This window comes from Mesoplodon bidens (assembly GCF_964165515.1).
Source record: "Mesoplodon bidens genome assembly, chromosome: 10".
Classification (NCBI taxonomy): Eukaryota; Metazoa; Chordata; class Mammalia; order Artiodactyla; family Ziphiidae; genus Mesoplodon; species Mesoplodon bidens.
This window is the reverse complement of record NC_138172.1, coordinates 46,976,769-46,999,187: the sequence shown is the minus strand read 5'-3', so window position 1 is coordinate 46,999,187 and position 22,419 is coordinate 46,976,769. Positions and strand designations below refer to the sequence as shown.

General features: G+C 39.8%; 1 protein-coding gene across 1 annotated transcript in view; it reads left to right on the top strand.

The window, feature by feature from the left end:
* The window catches only part of ANO10 (anoctamin 10), a 242,559-nt gene that overhangs the window by 52,765 nt on the left and 167,375 nt on the right, over positions 1-22,419 (top strand). The window contains exons 10-11 of the mRNA XM_081246957.1: positions 5,844-6,035; positions 20,074-20,202. Of these exons, the coding sequence (XP_081103083.1) occupies positions 5,844-6,035; positions 20,074-20,202 (321 nt within the window). The remainder of the gene's footprint in view (positions 1-5,843; positions 6,036-20,073; positions 20,203-22,419) is intronic.

The following is a 22,419-nucleotide window of genomic DNA, read 5'->3' as shown; positions in this document are numbered from 1 at the left end:
CGCTTGTGAGATGGGAACACAGAATGGTGGGGAGGGGCTCCCTGGGTGCTGGATGCTAAAAAGGCCAGGAAGACCTTTGCGTGGCTTCTGGAGGCTGCACTGGGTACATCTGAGAGAAACTGTCTACACATCTCTGCAGAGGCTCACCCTTTGATTTTATGAGCTGAAACAACACAATTTTGAAATCTGAGCATAGGCTATCAGGATTTCTTAAGATCGAATTGTGGTAAAAATAGCTTGATTGCTAAGATTTTCACTGTTGATTTCTTCACTCTTCAGGGAAGTAAATCAATGCTGTATTGCTGGGCATATTTAAAAACCACATCTGTATGCTGTAGCACACATAAGGAAATTCTTTCTAGAGCCAAGTGCAACCAAAGAGTTGTTTAGAAACTGCTCACCACTGAACCCCCAGCTGAGCATCAACCTGCCAGCTCCCAAAGCACATGTGTTTGGCATTGCTCTTTGGCAAGCCTTGCAAACAGCCAGTGAAACTCACTCAAAATCCCTGGGTTCATACTTCATACAAATATCCAGAGCATCTGGAAGAAGCACTTCCTGCCATCCCCAGTACTCTGTAATTATGTTTGAGTGTTTTCTATTTTAGTAAAATATAAAATAAAAAAAAGAAACCAACTAGAAGTAGAATCTGACTTATACTAAAGCTCTCAGCTACTGAGCCTAATATGCATATCTTGGTGAAAGACTGACTCTGAGATGCAGTAATGATAATGATAATTATTTATTTAAAATATTCATGTTTCATGTTGCTTTAAAATATTATGATGAGGGCTTCCCTGGTGGCGCAGTGGTTGAGAGTCCGCCTGCCGATGCAGGGGACACGGGTTCATGCCCCAGTCCGGGAGGATCCCGCATGCCGCGGAGCGGCTGGGCCCAGCATGGCCGCTGGGCCTGCGCGTCTGGAGCCTGTGCTCCGCAGCGGGAGAGGCCACAACAGTGAGAGGCCCGCGTACAGAAAAGAAAAAAAAAAAAATTATGATGAATAGTTTTCTTAAACTGAAACTGTTGTTGCATGTGCACTGGATGATCATGAGAGCGCCTGAGGATGCTGGAAGTGGGTGCCTGTGGCTCCCTCACCCAATCACTGTACCACATAGAGTGCTGCTCAGCCCCTCTTGGATCAGGATGTGAGCAGCAGGCCGTTGGGTCCAGTCAAGGAGTTACTCAGGTGACAAGTCAGAGTCACCAATGACCAGGCATCCCATTTCAATGCAGGCGCCTTTTTCCAGTTATTAAAGACACGAAATAACTCACCTCTTACCGTTTATATCTCTTACCCGCAAATCAAGGGTGTGTAATGACTTTTGCTCCTTTCTTCCTTTGGACTAAACCTTTTAAAGCATATCAGAAAGGTTTTTAAATATAGTTTCAGAGGGATTTCATCATGCTTTCCTGGTTTCCCCCTTTTCTGCTGCGGACTCCTTTTTCTTTTTGCCTCTTTGATGTGTCTGCTACTTCCACTAGGGTGATTCTGGGGAGCTTCCTTGTTACTAACAGCTTTTTTTTTTAAACTTCTTTAAAAAGTTGAGGTAATAATTCACATACCATAAAATTAACCATTTAAAAATGTACAATTTAGAGGTTTTTAGTAAATTCACAAGGTGGTACAATCATCACCACTATCTAATTCCAGAACATTTTCATCATCGACCCCCAAGCCCCCCATACCCATTAGCAGTAACATCTTCCCCTAGTCTGGCAACCACTAATCTGCATTGTGTTATTGTGGATTTACCTGTTCTCTGCATTTCATATAAATGAAATCATGTAATAGGTGACCTTTTGTGTCCGGCTTCTTTCACTAAGCATAATGCTTTTAACATTTATTCACGCTGTACCCTGTACCAGTACCCCATTCCTTTTTTTGTGGTTGAATAATATTCCACTGTATGGATATACTACGTATTGTTTATCCATTAATCAGCTGGTAGACATTTGGATTGTTTCCACTTTTTGGCTATTATGAATAATGCCATTGTGAACATTTTTGTACAAGTTTTTATATGAACACATGTTGCCATATGCTAGGTCGTATGTTAACTCAACGTTTAACTTTAAGGAACTGCCAGACTATTTTCAAAAGTAGTGGTAATTCTATATTCCAACCATCCACGAGTGGGGTCCCATTTTTTCCCACAGCCTCACTTTTTTTTTTTTTTTTTTAAATGATAGCTATCCTAGTAGGTGTAAAGTAGTATTTCATTGTGGGTTTGCTTTGGATTTTCCTAATGCCTAAATATATTAATCACCTTTTCATGTGATTTTTGGCTGTTTGTATCTCTTCTTTGGGGAAATATATATTCACATTCTTTGCCCATTTTTAAATTGGGTTATCTGCCCTTTTGTTATTGAGTTGCAAGAATTCTTCATGTATTCTGAATATAAATTTCTTATCAGATATATGATTTGCAAATATTTCTTCCCATTCTGTTGTTTATCTTTTTACTTTCTTGATGGTGCCCTTTGATCCACAAAAGTTTTAAAGTTTGGTGAAGTCCAATTTCTCTGTTTTTTGTAACTTGTGCCTTTGGTGTCATGTCTGAGAAACAATTGCCTAATCCAAGGTCAGGAAGATTTACTACTCTATGATTTGTTGAGTGTTTTTATTATGAAAGGGTGTTGTACTTTGTTTTTCCTGTGTCTGTTGAGATGATTAAATATATTTATACATGCATACATGTATACCAATAAAACTGTTAATGTGGTGTATCATATTGACTGATATTTATATGTTGAACCAATCTTACGATCCTGGGGTAAATCCCACTTGATCACAGTGTAAAATCCTTTTACTCTGCTGCTGGATCCACCTTGCTAGTATTTTGTTGAGGATTTTTATATCTTTATTCAGGGGTGTTGGTCTGTGTTTTTCTTATGAAGTCTTTGTCTGGTTTTGCTATTGAGGTTGTACTGGCTTCACAGAATGAGTTGGGAAGTGTTTCTTCCTCTTGTTCTTTTTGGAAGACTTTGTGAAGAATTAGTATTAATTCTTCTTCTAGTGTTTGAGAGAATTCACAAGTGAACTGTCTGGGCCTCGGTTTTTCTTTGTGCAAAGTTTTTGATTGCTAACTCAATCTTTTTACTTGTTTTAGGTCTGTTTAGATGTTCTGTTTCTTCTTGAGTCACTTTTGATAGTTTGTGTCATTCTAAGAATTTACCCATTTCATCAAGGTTATTTAATGTTATTTTTGGCATATAATTGTTGTCATGTCCCAGGTCTCGAGTGAGTCCCTGGGGCAGGCTGCCAAGTAAGGGTCCTTGGCTTCACACAGGAAAGAATTCAAGAGGGAGCCATAGTAAACTAAAAGCCCGTTTACTTAGAGAGATATACACTCCATAGACAAGAGTGTAGGCTGTCTCAGAAGGCAAGAGCAACCCTGAGTTGTGGTGATGGTTAGTTTTCATGGGCTGGGAAATTTCATAGGCTAATGAGTGGGAGGAATGTTCTAGCTATCTTGGAGAAGCAGCAGGGATTTCCAGGAGTTGGGGCACTGCCCACTTTTTGGCCTTTTATGGGCAGCCTTGGAACTGTCATGGCACCTGTGGGCGTGTTGTTTAGCATATGCTAATGCATTACAGTGAGTGTATAATGAGGTTCAAGGTCTACGGAAGTTGACTCTTCCACCATCTTGGGCCTAGTAGGTTCTAACCAGTTTTTGTCGTATCCTGCTCTTAATGGTTGTGTCATTCTTTTAATGGTTTCACCCTGCCCCTTCCTTTCTATCTCAAATTGTTCATAATTCTTCCTACTTATTCTTCCCCTTACTGACCCTAAAGGTCAGTAGTAATGTCCCTTCTTTCATTCCTGATTTTAGTAATTTGAGTCTTTCTTTGTTTCTTGCACAGTTTAGGTAATGGTTTGTCATTTTTCGTTGATCTCAATCATTTCAAAAAACCGAATTCTGGGGCTTCCCTGGTGGCGCAGTGATTGAGGGTCCGCCTGCCAATGCAGGGGACACGGGTTCGTGCCCCGGTCCGGGAGGATCCCACATGCCGCAGAGCGGCTGGGCCCATGAGCCATGGCCGCTGAGCCTGCGCGTCCGGAGCCTGTGCCCCGCAATGGGAGAGGCCACAGCAGTGAGAGGCCCGTGTACCGCAAAAAAACAAAAAACCGAATTCTGGTTTTATTGCTCTTCTTTGTTTTTCTATTCTCTATTTTATTTATTTCACTCTAATCTTTATTATTTATTTCCTTCTGCTTGCTTTAGGTTTAGATTACTCTTCTTTTTCTGGTTTCTTAAGATGAAAAGTTCAGTTTTTTTAAGATCTTTCTTCTTTTTTAACAAAGGCATTTACAGCCATAAATTTCCCTGTGAGCACTGCTTTTACCGTATCTTTTTAAGTTTTGGTATGTTTCATTCACCTCAAAGTATTTACTAATTTTTCTTGTGATTTCTTCTTTAACTCATTGGTTTCTTTTAGGAGTACGTTGCTCAATTTTCACATAGTATGTGAATTTCTGAAATTTCCTTCTGTTATTGATTTCCAGTTTTATTCCATTGTGGCCAGAGAAGATACTTTGTATGATTTTTAAGCCTTTTAAATTTGTTGAGAAGTGTTTTATGGCCTAACGTATTATCTATCCTGGAAAATGTTCCATGTACACTTGAGAAGAATGAGTATTCTGCTATTGGATTGAATGTTTTATACATGTCTGTTAGGTCTTTGTTATTGTGTTAGGGCATACCTTCAATACTAAGCCAGGAAGTTTAAAATTCTGCCCTAGCATTCACTTCCTGCTTGTGCAGAGCCTCAGCGTCAGTCAGAGGTGAGATCTTAGACCTTTCTCAGACCTTTCCTAAGCTTATGTGTGATCCTCTGCATGTGCCTCATCTTCTCAATTCCCAGGAAAATGTGGGAGCTTTGCAAACCCCCTGTGGATATCTCATTCTTCAGCCTTTTCTTTTGGGCTCCCTGGCTAGTCTGTTGTTTGCCCCAGCTGCTACCCTTTACCTCAAGCAGACTGATGTTAAAGCATTCAATTAACATCCCTGGGGGAGGAGCCTTTAGCGCTGGGAAGACTGTGCAGTTAAATAGAGACAAGCCTTTTGAGTGGGGTCTTCTAGAGCCAGGTCAAGTAATGATTTCCCTTTGGGAATGAGGCTTTCAAAGATCTGTGTCCCCATTCTCCTCCCTCTGGCACAGGAATGCATGCTATTATTCTTTGAGGCTGCTGCAGAACTGGGGAGCAGGATATGAAACTAGAGTAAGTTAAAATGCCACAGGGTTGAGCTGTTATTCTTGACTAAATGCTGCCCTGAATGCTGCAAGCCTTTAGTTAATTTCCAGAGTACTGAAAAAGTTGATTTTGACAAATTTTGTCATTTGTTGCTGTTGTTTGCTTTTATGGAGGTGTAAACTTCTGGAGGTTCTTACTCTGCCAGTTTCGCTGGCATCACCACCATCAGTTTTTTAATGGAGGGTCAGGGGCTGAGACACTGGGGTACCCATGATGTGAAGGGACCATAATGTAAGATTTCTAATAATGATCCTGGATCATTTCTTTTTACTTGGTCAAGAGCAAACTTCTTTAGCTTTGCTGTTATTTACCTTAGGGGGAAAAATGTAATAATCCAGTGATTTGACATGATATGAGCAGCTAAATCATTTTTTTATTCTTCATTTTAGGGACTTTAATATAAAGTTGTCTTTGAATTTAAGGAAATTCTGTTATTGAGAAGAAGGAATTGGGAGAAACTCTTCGAGTTTTTTTTTTTTTTTTTTTTTGGTTAGATGCTCATGCCTTGAATAGTATTGCAAAAGACTATTCTTATTAAATGATATTAAAACAATGCCTGTTTTCTTCTTTTTTAAATTTTCAGGGCACCTTTGATGATTATTTGGAGTTATTCCTGCAGTTTGGTTATGTGAGCCTTTTCTCCTGTGTTTACCCACTGGCAGCTGCCTTTGCTGTGCTGAATAATCTCACCGAAGTTAATTCAGATGCCTTAAAAATGTGCAGGGTCTTCAAACGCCCATTCTCAGAACCTTCAGCCAGTATTGGTGTATGGCAGGTAATTATTTGAGAAAAAATTATTTCTTTAAAAACAAACAGGGCTTCCCTGGTGGTGCAGTGGTTGGGAGTCCGCCTGCCAATGCAGGGGACACGGGTTCGTGCCCCGGTCTGGGAGGATCCCACATGCCGCGGAGCGGCTAGGCCTGTGAGCCATGGCCACTGAGCTTGCGCGTCCGGGGCCTGTGCTCCGCAATGGGAGGGGCCACAACAGTGGGAGGCCCACGTACCGCAAAAAAAAAAAAAAAAAAAAGAGGCATTGTGATTAAAAAAAAAGCTCTATGGAGAGATTTGGGAAAACTAGATTTTATCCTTGCCATGTCACAAACTAGCTGTGTAACTTCAGGTGGTCATTAACTTTCTCTGGGCCATGCTTTTCTTGTTTTTAAAGTTGGGGGCGGGGATGAGCTACAATCTCCACTGACTCCTTTCAGATGTGAAACTTTGACAGTTTTCTTGGAGAGTAGTCAGCTGGGCCTCACCCACTGGTACTAATGAGGCCCTCCCCACTGCAGTGTCAGTGGAAATCACTGACACTGGACTTCTACTGGGGAGCCTGGACTTCTACTTCCACTCCTACCTGGCAGTAATGAGATTCCCTTTCAGATCCCTGCTAGGGTGGTCTCAGAGAAAGCCCAGTGGAGAGTCAAGACTTTTAATACCACCCAATAGGCCACATGAGTGCACAAAGGAGGGACTTGTACCCCTCCATCAAAGGAGGTATTAGTGGTAGTCTAGCGGGAAGCCAGAACTCTGGCCCCTCTCCAGCAATAATAAGGACCCCACTCCCCACCTTGGGTGTCAGTGGTGTCCAGGTGGAGAACCTGGACTTCTGCCTCTACCTGCTAGTGACAAGGTATTGTCCCCTGCTGGAGTGGTATCAGAGGAACCAACTAAAACAAAAGGTTATACAAAATCTGGAGTCTTATAACACCTAAAGTATCAAGGTTTTTATTTAAAAATCACTCATTAGGGCCTCCCTGGTGGCGCAGTGGTTGAGAGTCCGCCTGCCGGTGCAGGGGATGCGGGTTCGTGCCCCGGTCTGGGAGGATCCCGTGTGCCGCGGAGCGGCTGGGCCCGTGAGCCGTGGCCGCTGGGCCTGCGCGTCCAGAGCCTGTGCTCCGCAGCGGGAGAGGCCACGGCAGTGAGAGGCCCGCATACCGCAAAAAGAAAAAAAAAAAAAAAAAAATCACTCATTATACCAAGAACCAGGATGATACCAAACTGAATGAAAAGAATGGCAATCAGCAGATGCCACCACCAAGATGACACACACATGTTGGAAATACTGGACAAAGATTTTAAAGCAGTCACAATAAAAATGCTTCAACAAGCAATTACAAACACACCTAAAACAGATGAAAAAATAGAATTAGAACGTCTCAGCAAAGAAATAGACATAAAGGAGAATCAAATGGACATTTTAGAAGTTGAAAATATAATAAACCAAAAGCTCAGTGAATGGGTGCAATAGCAGAATGGAAGGGATAGAGGAAAGAAGCAAGAACTGGAAAATAGAAAACTAGAAATTACCTGATCTGAACAACAGAGAGAAAATAGACTGAAGAAGTAAATATAGCCTCAGAGACCTGTGTGACTATAATAACAACAACAAAATCTAACATTCCTGTTATTGGAGTCCAAGAAGGAAAGGAGAAAGAAGGAAGGGCTGAAAAGGCACTTGAAGTAATAATGGCCAGAACTTTTCAAACTTGGCAAGAGACCTGAAACTATAGGTTCAAGAAGCCAAGTGAACCCCAAACAAAGAAGTTCATACCAAAACACATCATAATTAAACATCTGAAAACTAAAGACAAGGAAAAAAAATCTTGAAAGCACTAAGAGAGAAATGACATCTTACCTATAGGGGAAAAACAATTCGAATGACAGCCAGTTTCTCATCGGAAATCATGGAGGCCAGAAGAAAGTGGCAGAGTATTTTCCAAGGCTAAAAAATACTGTCAATACAGAATCCTATATTCAGAGAAAATATCCTTTGGGAAGGAAAGGGAAATCAAGACACTCTCAAATGAAGGAAAAGTAAGAGAATTTTTTGCTAGCAGACCTATCCTAAAAGAATGGCTAAAAGTTCTGTAAACTGAGGAAATGATAAAGGGACAATGTCAGGAAGCAAAAACATGGTAAACAAAGACACAAGTAAAAACAATATATTTTCCTTTTACTCCTGAGTCTTTAAAGTTATGTTTGACAGTTGAAACCAAAAAAATACAACACTATTTAATAGTTCTAAGTATATATAGAAAAAATATTATGACAATTGTATTATAAATGGGGAGTGATAAAGGAAGGTAAGATTTCTGTATTTTACTCAAACTAAATGATACAAGTAGACTGAATGTATACATGTATATACACACACATATAAAATATAGTATATATATTTGTGTGTGTATGTCTATATATAGAGCAACCTCTAAAAAGCTATATTATTTAAAAGATACACTCAAAAACATAGTTAAATCAAAATGAAGTACAAAAAAATGTTGAGGTAACCTACAGTAAGACAAGAAGAAAAAAACAGAAATGAAAACACAGAAAACGAAGAAATGGCAGACTTAAGTCGATATTTTGATTAACTGTAAAGGGTCTGAAGACATGAGTTAAAGACAAAGATTGGCATAATGGATTAAAATGCAGAACTCAGCTATATGCCATCTACAAGAAACCCAATTTAAACATGATTAAGCAGGTTGAAAGTAAAAGGATAGAAAAAATATATGTGGAAAAATTAATTGTAAGGAAGCAGGAGTGGCTATATTAATATCATATAGAGTAGACTTCTGAGCAAAGAAAATTACCAGAAAGGAACATTCTTTGATGATAAAAGGGTCAAATTATCAAAACGATGTAGAAATCTTAATATATATTCAGCAAACAACAAGGTTGTAAAATATATGAACTAAAAACATAGAACTAAAAGGAGAAATAGATAAATTCACAATTACAGTTAGAGGCTTCAACATCCCTTTCTCAACAATTGACAGAACGCTGGATAAAAAATCATCAAGGTTATTGAAGAACTCAACAACACCATCAAATTATGAATCTAATCCATATTATAGAACATTCTACTCAACAGTAGAATATACTGTCACCTTCAACTTGATAAGGAGCATCTGTTTAAAAAAACTTAAAGCTAATGTCATACTTATTAGTGAAAGATTGAATGCTTTCTTTTTAAGATTAAGAACAATGCAAGAATGTCCACTGTCGCTACTTTTACTGAATATAGTACTAGAAATTCTAACTAGCATAGTAAGGCCAATGATATCTCCAATTTACCCACTAGCTCACCACAGGTACATGAGCAAGCCCAGTCAAGGTCAGCTAGACCAGAAAAATTGCATAGGTGAGCACAGCCTAAGTTGTCCACCTGCAGAATCATGAGCTAAGTAAATAGTTGTTGTTTTAAGCCAGAGAGTTTGGGATGGCTTGTTACACAGCAATAGCTAACTAATGTAGGAAGACTCAGTATTCTAAATATATCAGTTCTCCATTAATTTACAAATTAATTAATCTACAAATGAACTTATAAATGTAACACTATCCTAATGGGAGTTTTTCTTTTAACTAGGTAAACTTATTGTCAAGTTCACAGGGAAAAATAAATGAAATAGAATAGCAAGAAAACTCTAAAGAATAAGGGCAGGGACACTCCTTCCTACATATTAAAACTTGTTATATAACCTCAGTTGTTAAAGTAGTGTAATGCTGGTGCATCATTAGACAATCAAACCAATGGAACAGGATTAAAAGTCCAGAAATTCAGTATACGATATAGGTGAAACGTCACTTCAGTGGAGAAAATCATTGACCGTCCACCAATAGTTTTGGGATAATTAAGTCTCCAAAGTGTGTGTGTCAAGGGGTAGTTTGCTCTTCAGAAGTTAAGAGGAAAAACAGCAAGACACAGAATGGGAGAAAATGTTGACAGTACATTTGTCTGCCAAAGAATTTGTATTCAGATTATATGAAGGACTTACCAACTCAATAATAATACAATTAAATGAAAACATGGACAAAATATTTGAAGAAATGCTTCACTAAAGGATATATACAAATGGCCAATGAGCTCATGAAAATATTTAGAATTAGCTACCAGGGAAATGCACATGAAAACCACAACGCAATAGCACTGTATACCTGTTTTAAAATTAAGAAGACTGATGATGCCAAGTGTTGGCAATAAGGTATAGTAACTGGAACTCTCATACATTGCTGATAAGGATGTACTATAATGGTCACTTTGCAAAACTAGATTGCAGTTTGTAAAAAAAAGTTCAACATACAGGTACCATGCCACCCAGCACTTCTACTCTTAGAAATCCAGGGGAAATGAAAGAATATGTCCATACAAAGACTGCACAGGAGTGTCCATAGTAACTTCGTTCACAGTAGTCCAAAACTGGAAACAACCCCACTTGCTGTCAATAGGTAAATGGGTAAAAAAATAATTATGGCATATTCATAAAATGGAGCACTACTCGGCAGTAAAAAAGGAATAAATTACTGCTAACATACAATGTTAAAATCTGTATGCTGCTAAACCAAGATGGTGGAGGAGTAGGAGGACTTGGAGTTCATCTCTTTTCACAAATAGATCACGAATACATCTACAGATGGAACAGTTCTCACAGAACACTGGCTGAACACTAGCAGAAGACCTTGGACACTGGAAAGGACAAGAGAGATCCCCACATAACTGGGTAAGACAAAAGAAGGAAGGGAAAAAGAAGAGGAGAGGAAGCAGGATGGGATCTGCGCACTTGGGGAGGAGTTGAAACAGAGGAGAGGTTCCTGTATCTGGAGAAGCCCCCTCACCGATGAGGAAATCAGTTGGGACAGAAGGGGATCATCTGAGGCTGTCAGAGGAGCATGAAACGGCTGGTCTGTGGCAGATAGGACAGAGTAAGATCTACACAGATTGTCCGTGCCACAGCCCTGTGCATCCCAGACTGGGATGTTCCACCAGTGCACATGGGGGCTGAGAGCTGGAACGTGGGGATTGGAGAACAAACCCGGGGGAGGACTGCTGTTGGCTGCAAGGAGACAGCCAGAGGGGATGGGAGAGAGGTAATCTGCAACTGGAAATGCTTGTGGAGGAAACCAAGACTGCCATAGAAGCAAGGCGCCACTGTTGAGTGACGCGCAGGGGGTGGAACCACCATTGCAGCCTCTCCCCATGTGCCGGCCCTCTGCCCCGCCAAGTGCTAGGAAAAGCCTCCTCCAGAGCTGACATTCTCATGCCTGCTGCCAGGTGCTAGGAAAAGACACCACCAGGGCTGACCTTCTTGTACCAGCTGCCAGGCGCTAGGAAAGGCTCCCACTAGGGCCAGATCTCTCGCGCCCATGGCTGCCAGCTTTCCCATACACCTGTCGCCAGCAGGGCCCCTGCAAACCAGGCAGCTGTGCCACCTCCACGTCCTGTCCTCACCGGGGCAGACTTGAGTGCTCCAGGGCAGCCTCGGGAGCAGACTCCTGTGGATGGCCCACATGCAGAGGTGGGGCTAAAACCACAGATGAGCCCCAGGGGTGGGGCGACTAAGGAAGAGGAAAAAAAGCCTTTCCATGCAGCTGCACAAACCACAGATTAAATCCCTGCAATCCGCTTGGTAGACCCTGCATCTGTGGAATATCTGAGTGGACGAGTGTTCCCATAACTGAAATAAGTCTAGCTCTAGCAGCTTTGGTCTTTGGGGACTAGTACACGTGGGAGTTGGGCCAGGTCAGAGTCTGAGCTGCCCCCACAGTGCCCACAGAGGGACCAGAGACTTACCTAGGGGTTTTGGAGGGCCTCCTGGGGAGGTGAAGGTTGGCTGTGACTCACAGTGGGGAGAAGGACACTGACAGCTGAGACCCCAGGAAAATATAATTATTACTGTTTTTTTTATGTTTTGTTTTGTTCTGTTCTTCTGTTTTTTAATTTGTTTTTACTTTTTATTTAGTGTAAAAATTTTTTTAATATATTTTTAATTCTTTTATATTTCTATTTCTGCATTACTTTTTTGCTGTTCTGTTTTTTCCTTATTTTTTTCTTTCCTTTGTTCTATTCTTATCTTTTTTATAATTTTTTTTCTCATTTTTGTGTTCTGTTTTCTTTGCTTTTTCCTTCAGTTTGCATTCTGCTTTTGTTTTTTGTTTTTTGTTTTTGTTAGTTTTGTTTTTAATTGTTTGATTTTGTTTTGGGATTCATTTGTTTATCTGGTTGTTCTCTTGTTTTTTGTTTTCTCTGTTTTTGTTTCTTATTTTGTATGTGTATGTGTTTGGCTTTTTGTTTTTGTTTGTTTGGTTTTGCTTTTACCATTTGGGGTTTTGTTTGTTCATTTGTTTGTTTTTTTAATTGTTTCTGTTTCTGTTTGCTTGTTTTTGTCTTTGCCATTTGTCTTGGGTATTGTTTGTTCGCTTTCATTTGTTTTCTTCCCGCCCTTTTTCTTCTTTTCTTTTTATTTTTTCCCCTTTTTTTCCAAGCTGTGTGGCTTGTGGGGTACCAGGCCTTGGTTCCCAGACCAGGGGTTGGGCCTGAGTCTCCGACGTGGGAGAGCAGAGCCTAGGACGCTGGAACACCAGAGAATTTCTGGCCCCAGGGAATATTAATTGGTGAGAGCTCTCCTGGAGGTCCCCATCTCAACTCCAAGACCTGGCTCCAGTCAACTGCCTGCTGGCTCCAGTGCTGAACACCGCATGCCAAACAACAAGGGAGACAGGAACACAAACCCACCCATTAGCAGATAGACTGCCTAAGTTGTACTAAGCCTACAGACACCCCAAGACACACCACCTGATGTGACCCTGCCCGTCAGAGGGAAAAGGTCCAGCTCTACCCACCAGAACAGAGGTGCCAGTCCCTCCCACCAGGAAGCCTACACAAGTCACTGGACCAACCTCACTCACTGGGGGCAGCCTGCAGAAAGAAGACCTCAAACACAGTATCTTAGACAAAATGAGAAGACAGAGAAATATGTTGCAGAGGAAGGAGCAAGGTAAAACCCCACAAGACCAAATAAATGAAGAGGAAATAGGCAATCTACCCGAAAAAGAATTCAGAGTAATGATAGTAAAGATGATCCAAAATCTCAGAAATAGAATGGAAGAAATACAAGAAACGTTTAACAAGGACCTAGGAAAACTAAAGAACAAACAAACAGTGATGAACAACACAATAACTGAAATTAAAAATACACTAGAAGGAATCAATAGCATAATAACTGAGGCAGAAGAACAGATAAGTGAGCTGGAAGAAAGAATGGTGGAAATAACTGCCACAGAGCAGAATAAAGAACAAAGAATGGAGAGAATGGAGGACCGTCTCAGAGACCTCTGGGACAACGTTAAATGCACCAACATTTGAATTATAGGGGTCCCAGAAGAAGAAGCGAAAGAGAAAGGGTCTGAGAAAATATTTGAAGAGATTATAGTCGAAAAAGTCCCTAACATGGAAAGGAAAGAGTCAAGTCTAGGAAGCACAGATAGTCCCATACAGGATAAACCCTAGGAGAAACACACCAAGACGCATAGTAATCAAACTAACAAAAATTAAATTCAAAGAAAAAATATTAAAAGCGGCAAGGGAAAAGCAACAAATAACATACAAGGAAATCCCCATAAGGTTGTCAGCTAATCTTTCAGCAGAAACTCTGTAGACTAGAAGGGAGTGGCAGGATATATTTAAAGTGATGAAAGGGAAAAACTACAACCAAGATCACTCTATCCAGCAAGGCTCTGATTCAGATTTGATGGAGAAAAAAAAAAACTTTACAGATAAGCAAAAGCTAAGAGAATTCAGCACCACCAGACCAGCTTTGCAGCAAATGCTAAAAGAACTTTTCTAGGCAGGAAACACAAGAGAAGGAAAAAACCTACAATAACAAACCCAAAACAATTAAGAAAATGGTAATAGGAACATACATATCGATAATTACTTTAAATGTAAATGGATTAAATGCTCCAATCAAAACACAGACTGGGGACTTTCCTGGTGGTCCAGTGGTTAAAGAATCCACCTTACAATGCAGGGGACGCGGGTTTGATCCCCGGTCAGGGAACTAAGATCCCACATGCTGTGGGGAAACTAAGCCTGTGTTCCACAACTACTGAGCTTGCGTGCCACAACTACTGAGCTCACACACCTCAGCTAGAGCCTGCGTGCCACAACTAAAGAAGAGAAAACCTGCGTGCTACAACTGGAGAGAAGCCTGTGCACCACAACAAAGAGCCCACACACCACAACTAAAGATCCTGCATGCCTCAGCAAAGATCCCACATTCCGCAACCAAGACCTGATGCAGCCAAACATAAATTAAAAAAAAAAAAAAGACACAGACTGGCTGAATGGATACCAAAATAAGACCCATATGTATGTTGTCTACAAGAGACCCACTTTAGACCTAGGGACACATACAGACTGAAAGTGAGGGGATGGAAAAAGATACTCCATGCAAATGGAAATCAAAAGAAAGCTGGAGTAGCAATACTCACATCAGACAAAATAGACTTCAAAATAAAGACAGTCATAAGAGACAAGGAAGGACACTACATAATGATCAAGGGATCAATCCAAGAAGAAGATATAGCAGTTGTAAATATTTATGTACCCAATATAGGAGCACTTCAATACATAAGGCAAATGCTACCAACCATAAAAGGGGAAATCGACAGTAACACAATAATACTGGGGGACTTTAACACTCCACTTACACCAATGGATAGATCCTCCAGACAGAAAATTAATAAGGAAACACAAGCCTTCAGTGACACATTAGACCGGATAGACTTTTATGATATTCAAAGGACATTCCACCTGAAAGCAGCAGAATACACTTTCTTCTCAACTGCACATGGAGCATTCTCCAGGATAGATCACATCTAGGGTCAAAAATCAAGCCTCGGTAAAGGTAAGAAAATTGAAATCGTATCAAGCATCTTTTCCCACCACAACACTATGAGATTAGAAATCAATTACAGGAAAAAAAAACTGTAAAAAACAGAAACACATGGGGGCTAAACAATGCACTACTAAATAACCAAGAGATCAAAATATACCTAGAAACAAATAACAATGAAAATACAATGACCCAATGCAGCAAAAGCAGTTCTAAGAGGGATTTTTATAGCAATACAGTTCTACCTCAAGAAGCAAGAAAAATCTCAAACAACCTAACCCTACACCTAAAGCAACTGGAGAAAGAAGAAGAAACAAAACCCCAAGTTAGGTGAAGGAACGAAATCATAAAGATCAGAGCAGAAATAAATGAAATAGAAACAAAGAAAACAATAGCAAAGATCAATAAAACTAAAAGCTGGTTCTTTGAGAAGATAAAATTGATAAACCTTTAGCCAGACTCATCAAGACAAAGAGGGAAGGGACTCACATCAATAAAATTAGAAATGAAAAAGAAGTTACAGCTGACACCGCAGGAATACAAAGGATCATAAGAGACTGCTACAAGCAACTATATGCCAATAAAATGGACAACCTGGAAGAAATGGACAAATTCTTAGAAAGGTGTACAACCTTCCAAGACTGAACCAGGAAGAAATAGAAAACATGAACAGACCAATCACAGGTAATGAAATTGAAACTATGATTGAAAATCTTCCAACAAACCAAAGTCCAGGACAAGATGCCTTCACAGGTGAACTCTATCAAACATTTAGAGAAGAGCTAACACCTATTCTTCTCAAACTCTTCAAAAAATTGCAGAGAGAGGAATACTCCCAAATTCATTCTACAAGGCCACCATCATCCTGGTACCAAAACCAGACAAAGATATCACAAAAAAAGAAAATTACAAGCCAATATCCCTGATGAACATAGATGCAAAAATCCTCAACAAAACACTAGCAAACAAAATCCAACAACACATTAGAAGGATCATACACCATTCAAGTGGGATTTATCCCAGGGATGCAAGGATTCTTCAATATAAGCAAATCAGTCAATGTGATACACCATATTAACAAATTAAAAAAAACCATATGATCGTCTCAATAGATGCAGAAAAAGCTTTTGACAAAATTCAACACCCATTTATGTAAGAACTCTCCAGAAAGTGGGCATAGAGGCAACTTACCTCAACATAATAAAGTCCATATATGACAAACTCACAGCAAATATTATTCTCAATGATGACAAACTGAAAGCATTTCCTCTAAAATCAGGAGCAAGACAAGGGTGCCCAGTCTCGCCATTATTATTCAACATAGTTTTGGAAGTCCTAGCCATGGCAATCAGAGAAGAAAAAGAAAAGGAATCCAAATTGGCAAAGAAGAAGTAAAACGGTCACTGTTTGCAGATGACATGATACTATACATAGAAAATCCTAAAGTTGCCACCAGAAAACTACTAGGGCTAATCAATGAATTTAGTAAAGTCGCAGGGTACAAAATTAATGCACAGAAACCTCTTGCATTCCTATACACTAACAATGAAAGATCAGAAAGAGAAATAAGGAAACAATCCCATTTACCATTGCAAGAAGAAGAATAAAATACCTAGGAATAAACCTACCTAAGGAGGCAAAAGAACTGTATGCAGAAAGCTGTAAGATACTGATGAGAGAAATCAAAGATGGCACAAACAGATGGAGAGATATACCATGTTCTTGGATTGGAAGAATCAATATTGTGAAAACGTACTACCCAAAGCAATCTACAGATTCAATGCAATCCCTATCAAACTACCAATTTTTCACAGGACCAGGACAAAAAATTTTACAATTTGTATGGAAACACAAAAGACCTCAAATAGCAAAAGCAATCTTGAGAAAGAAAAATGGAACTGGAGGAATCACCCTACCTGACTTCAGACTATACTACAGGGCTACAGTAATCAAGGCAGTATGGTACTGGCACAAAAACAGAAATATAGATTAATGGAACAGGATAGAAAGCCCATAGATAAATCCACACACACTGTGGTCTCCTTATCTATGACAAAGGAGGCCAGAATATACAATGGAGCAAAGACAGCCTCTTCAATAAGTGGTGCTGGGAAAACTGGACAGCTACATGTAAAAGAATGAAATTAGAACACTCCCTAACACCATACACAAAAATAAACTCAAAATGGATTCAAGACCTAAATGTAAGGCCAGACACTATAAAACTCACAATGGGAGAAAATATTTGTAAATGAAGCAACTGACAAAAGATTAATCTCCAAAATATACAGACAGCTCATGCAGCTCAATATCAAAAAACAACCCAATCAAAAAATGGGTGGAAGACCTAAATAGACATTTATCCAAAGAAGACAGATGGATGCAGGTGGCCAATAGACAGATGCAGATGGGCAATAAACACATGAAAAGATGCTCAACATCACTAATTATTAGAAAAATGCAAATCGAAAGTACGATGAGATACCACCTCACACTGGTCAGAATGGCCATCATCACAAAGTCTACAAACAGTAAATGCTGGAGAGGGTGTGGAGAAAAGGGAACCCTTTTACACTGGTGGTGGGAATGTAAATTGATACAGCCGCTATGGAGAACAGTTTGGAAGTTCCTTAAAAAGTAAAAATAGAACTACCATGTGATCCAGCAATCCCACTACTGGGCATATTCCCAGAGAAAACCGTAATTGAAAAAGACAGATGCACCCCAATGTTCATTGCAACACCATTTACAATAGCCAGGGCATGGAAACAACCTAGATGTCTATTGACAGAGGAATGGATAAAGAAGTTGTGGTACATATATACAATGGAATATTACTCAGCCACAAAAAGGAACAAAATTGGGTCATTTGTAGAGACGTGGATGAACCTATAGACTGTCATACAGAGTGAAGTAAGTCGGAAAGAGAAAAACAAATATCATACATTAACGCATATATGTGGAATGTGGAAACATTGGTATAGACGATCTTATTTACAAAGCAGAAATAGAGACACAGACATAGAGGCCAAACGTATGGATATCAAGGGGGGAAGGGGTGTGTGTGGGATGAATTGGGAGATTGGGATTAACATAATACACTACTGATACTATGTATAAAGTGAATAACTAATGAGAACCTACTATATAGCACAGGGAACTCTACTCAGTGCTTGTGGTGACCTCAGTGGGAAGGAAATCCAAAAAAGAGGGGATATGTGTATTCATATAGCTGATCCACTTTGCTGTACAGCAGAAACGAACACAACATTGTAAAGCAACTATACTCCAATAAAAATATTATTAAAAAATCAGTATGCCAAGTGAAAGAAGCAAACATAAAAGCATGTATACTGTATGATTCTAATTATATAGAATTCTGGAAAGTCAAACTAATATATAGTGACAAAAAAACAGATCAGTGTTTGGTTGGGGCCAGGTATAAAGTGAGGGGTGGTTTGCTTGGGGCCAGGAATCTTTTGGGGAAAATGCAAATATCCTATTTGCGATGGTGGTTTCACTGGTAAATACACTTATCAAAAGTAAATGAAGTGTGTACCATAAATGAGTACAATTTATTTTATGTAAATTGTAACTCAGTATAGGTGATATTTAAAAACCCAAAAGCTTAGTTAGAAATGTATTAAAAATGCAGGAAGCCAGACACTGTCATGTGCTGCCAATGGGAAAGTGAACTGGTCAACCCTGGGGAGTTCAGCTTGGTCTTATCTGTCAAAATTATGAACACAGTGGCACCTTTGACTCAACTAGTCCACTTTCAGGAACTTATCCCACTTCCACACTTCTTAAATGATGTGTTTGCAAGTTTACTAATTGTAGCATTGTTTGTAATAGCAAGCAATAAGGAAATGGTTAAATAAACCTTGGTACATTGATGCAATGAAATACTTAAGCAGTTGTGACTTAAGTCTTTCGTTGTGACTTAAGAATGAGGGAGATGTTTGAGTACTTGCACAGAATATCCTCCAAGACATTTTAAGTGACTAAAGCAAGGGGCTGACAATGTGTATTATGCTGAGAAGAGAGTAAGAAAGTATATGTTCAGGTTTGCTTATATTTATTTGCATACAGTGTCTGGAAAGATACGTAAGAAATCAATAATAGTGATTACCTTATGGGGAGAACAGGAGGTGACGAGGGGGAGAAAGGGGACAAGGAGACTCTTCCCTATACACTGATAACATTTTATTTTTGAACTAATTTATTATAAATCAATAAATAGAAATTTAAAGCTATTTTAAGATAAAGTCCTGAGTAGATTTGTTGTAAAGAAAACTGGAAAAATAAGATTACACAAAGGATTTCTAAAATATTATAAGATGGTAGATATTCTTCCTGGGACAAGATTTTATTAAGTTTGAATCCAATCATGCTTTGTTTTGCTTCTATATTTCTAATAGTTAATTGTATTTCTTAGAATTAGACATTGTTATTAAGTAGTGATCACCAAGTGCTGTACATAAAAAGAAAGAGAGAAAGAGAGAAAGAAAAGAAAAAACAATGGTCACAATGTTTCCATAGTCCATACTCAGTAATACACACCAGTTTCCTTCATGGGACCCTGGCTTAGTCTACTGAGTAGGTCTCAGTGGGGCCTGGCATCTGTATTTTTCTGAAGTTCTACAGGTGATTCAGTAAATGCCGCTAGGAAGGGATCATTATCGCTGGTGCCTTGGGTATGGCTGAACCAGATGTGGTATGTGGTCTGTCAAAGTAGGACAGTTTCACGAAATGAATTCTATTTGAAACCATACCTAACTGTTTTTGAATGTGAAACCTCTCTGGCGGCCCTAGTTTAGATTCCCTTTAGCTATGCATAGAGTCAAGTAACTTTAATAGTGTATTTTTCTTGGATGTGTTCCCAATTCAGGTCCCTGGCCACCTCCATTTGGGAAGATAGAACACACTGTTTGGGATATTCAACCCCAAAGTATCTGAAATACCTCTAACAGTATGGCTTTTTTGAGCTAACGAAAATCATGGCATTATAGAGAAAAAGTTGTACGTGTCCTTGGAATGTTTAGAACTAAATAAAGACTTTAGATAATATGAAAAAGGATGAGGAAATATGGAAGCAGTTCTTATGGTCTTTAATTTCACATTTCTTTTTTCTTTCAGTTGGCTTTTGAAACAATGAGTGTTATATCTGTGGTCACTAACTGTGCTCTGATTGGAATGTCACCACAAGTGAATGCACTCTTTCCAGAGTCAAAAGCCGACCTCATTTTGATTGTAGTAGCAGTGGAGGTAAGTGAACATTTAGACCTGTTTTAAATAGTCTCCACGTCAGATGCCTGTGTTATTCTAAGGCAGTGATGTCCCTGGCTGTCAGTGATGGGCAGTTTAGCGACATGCATTTACTGGTAAGAAAGCAAAGTGGCTCAGGTAATAGGAACACATGAGGATCCAGGCTGTCCATTCCTGGTTATTGACTACTACAAAAAAGTCACCATGGTGCTAACAGGACAGTGATTTTTCCAGCCTTTGTGCTGGCCTGTCTAGCGTTGAGGAGATAAATCCTATTTGAAATAGAATTCTATAGATTTAATGGGTTTTTTTTTCAGTCTGTTTGAGGGTGCGGGAATCTGTCACTTCCACTTTCTAAAGCAGATAAATCCTAAGAAATGCTTTTTTTTTTTTTTTTTGCTGTACGTGGGCCTCTCACTGTTGTGGCCCCTCCCATCGCGGAGCACAGGCTCCGGACGCGCAGGCTCAGCGGCCATGGCTCACGGACCCAGCCGCTCCGTGGCATGTGGGATCTTCCCGGACCAGGGTATGAACCCGTGTCTCCTGCATCGGCAGGCGGACTCTCAACCACTGCGCCACCAGGGAAGCCCAGAAATGCTTTTTGATCATGACTTAAGTCTCATTTGCAATAGGTATGGGATTCATTGCAAAACACTCTAAAACTCCAAAATGTAACGTGTAGGAAGACTCATAATTTCACATACCAAGTACAAGTAGGCTGTCTGTGTACTTTTTAGATATTTGTCTTGTTTATCATGTTTCTGAATACAGATTACCATAACATCTTGAAAATTAAGCACTAACCAGTTTGCAAATGGAAGAATTTGCAGGAATTTTTTTGTTGCTAGTGATTATAGTTGTCAGGAATATTGTGATCTTTCATTTTTAGATACTAAAAAAATAGAGCAGTAGTGGAGATTTATCAAAGTAGAATTTAGTAGGATCATAGAGCAGTGATTCTGGACATAGGGCTGACCATAAGAAATGGAATTGTGAACTTGTACATTTCTAATGGTAGCTAAAGAAATATATTCTGCTTTGCTCTGTTTGCTCTTTTAGTGTATTTGATAGGAATCTGTGTTCATGATAGAAGCTGTATGTAGAGTATGCATTTTGGAGAATGATTTTAGACAGCAGCAACTAGGAAGGGAAAGAATGGCTTTGCAGATAAAAGTAGGTCTGTTTTGAATTTTGTGAGTTGAACAGGATTTTGGAGAGCTATTTGCAAGGCAGTTTATTACCTGTGGCGTAAGAGAACAAAACAGAGGTACCTTAGACGGGATGGCCAGCTGGCCAGGCTCACAGTGCATCTTCTTGATTTAAGATATGGCCCTTAACTTTGCAGACCTTGGAAGTTGTCTTTGCCAGCACATCCAGAGCTAATAAGGCTTTGTGGCTGACTTACACTTAAAAATCGTGAGACTCACAGGGGACTGACCAGAATACCAGGTCGTTAATCTACCATAAGGAGACTTTTCCAGTGCTTATAACCGTCGGTCTTAAAGTAGAAGTGGAGGGTTTCCTTGGTGGCACAGTGGTTAAGAATCCGCCTGCCAGTGCAGGGGACACTGGTTCGAGCCCTGGTCCGGGAAGATCCCACAAGCTGCGGAGCAGCTAAGCCCGTGCGCCACAACTACTGAGCCTGTGCTTTAGAGCCCACACGCCACAGCTACTGAAGCCCATGTGCCTAGAGCCTGTGCTCTGCAACAAGAGAAGCCACCACAATGAGAAGCCCACGCACTACAACGAAGAGTAGCCCCCACTCACCGCAACTGGTGAAAGCCTGGGCTCAGGAATGAAGATGCAATGCAGCCAAAGTTAAAAAAAATAAATTAATTAATTAAAAATAAATAAATAAAAAAGTAGAAGTGGAATTGGTTATTAGAAGATTTCTTGGTAAATTTAGAAGCAGAGCAGGAGGAGTGTAATAGTCTCGAGAGACGCAGGAAACCTGAAAACCATCCCTTCCTTCAAACAGAGCAGAGCTCTTTCATGAGCCAGATCTTGGTGTCCATCGCCAACTTCTGAACAATGCTGGATGATTTCAGTACTGCCCACTTCTTGATTTTGCCTTCACTTTCTCTAGACTTTTGGCTGGCCCAGTCTTCCTATATATTCCCATTAATTAGACCACTGTCTTCTTTTGTATTGGTGATCTCTTAATCAGATAGCCACATCCTGCTTCTTCTTAATTAATGTGGGAGATTTCCTGGCCCA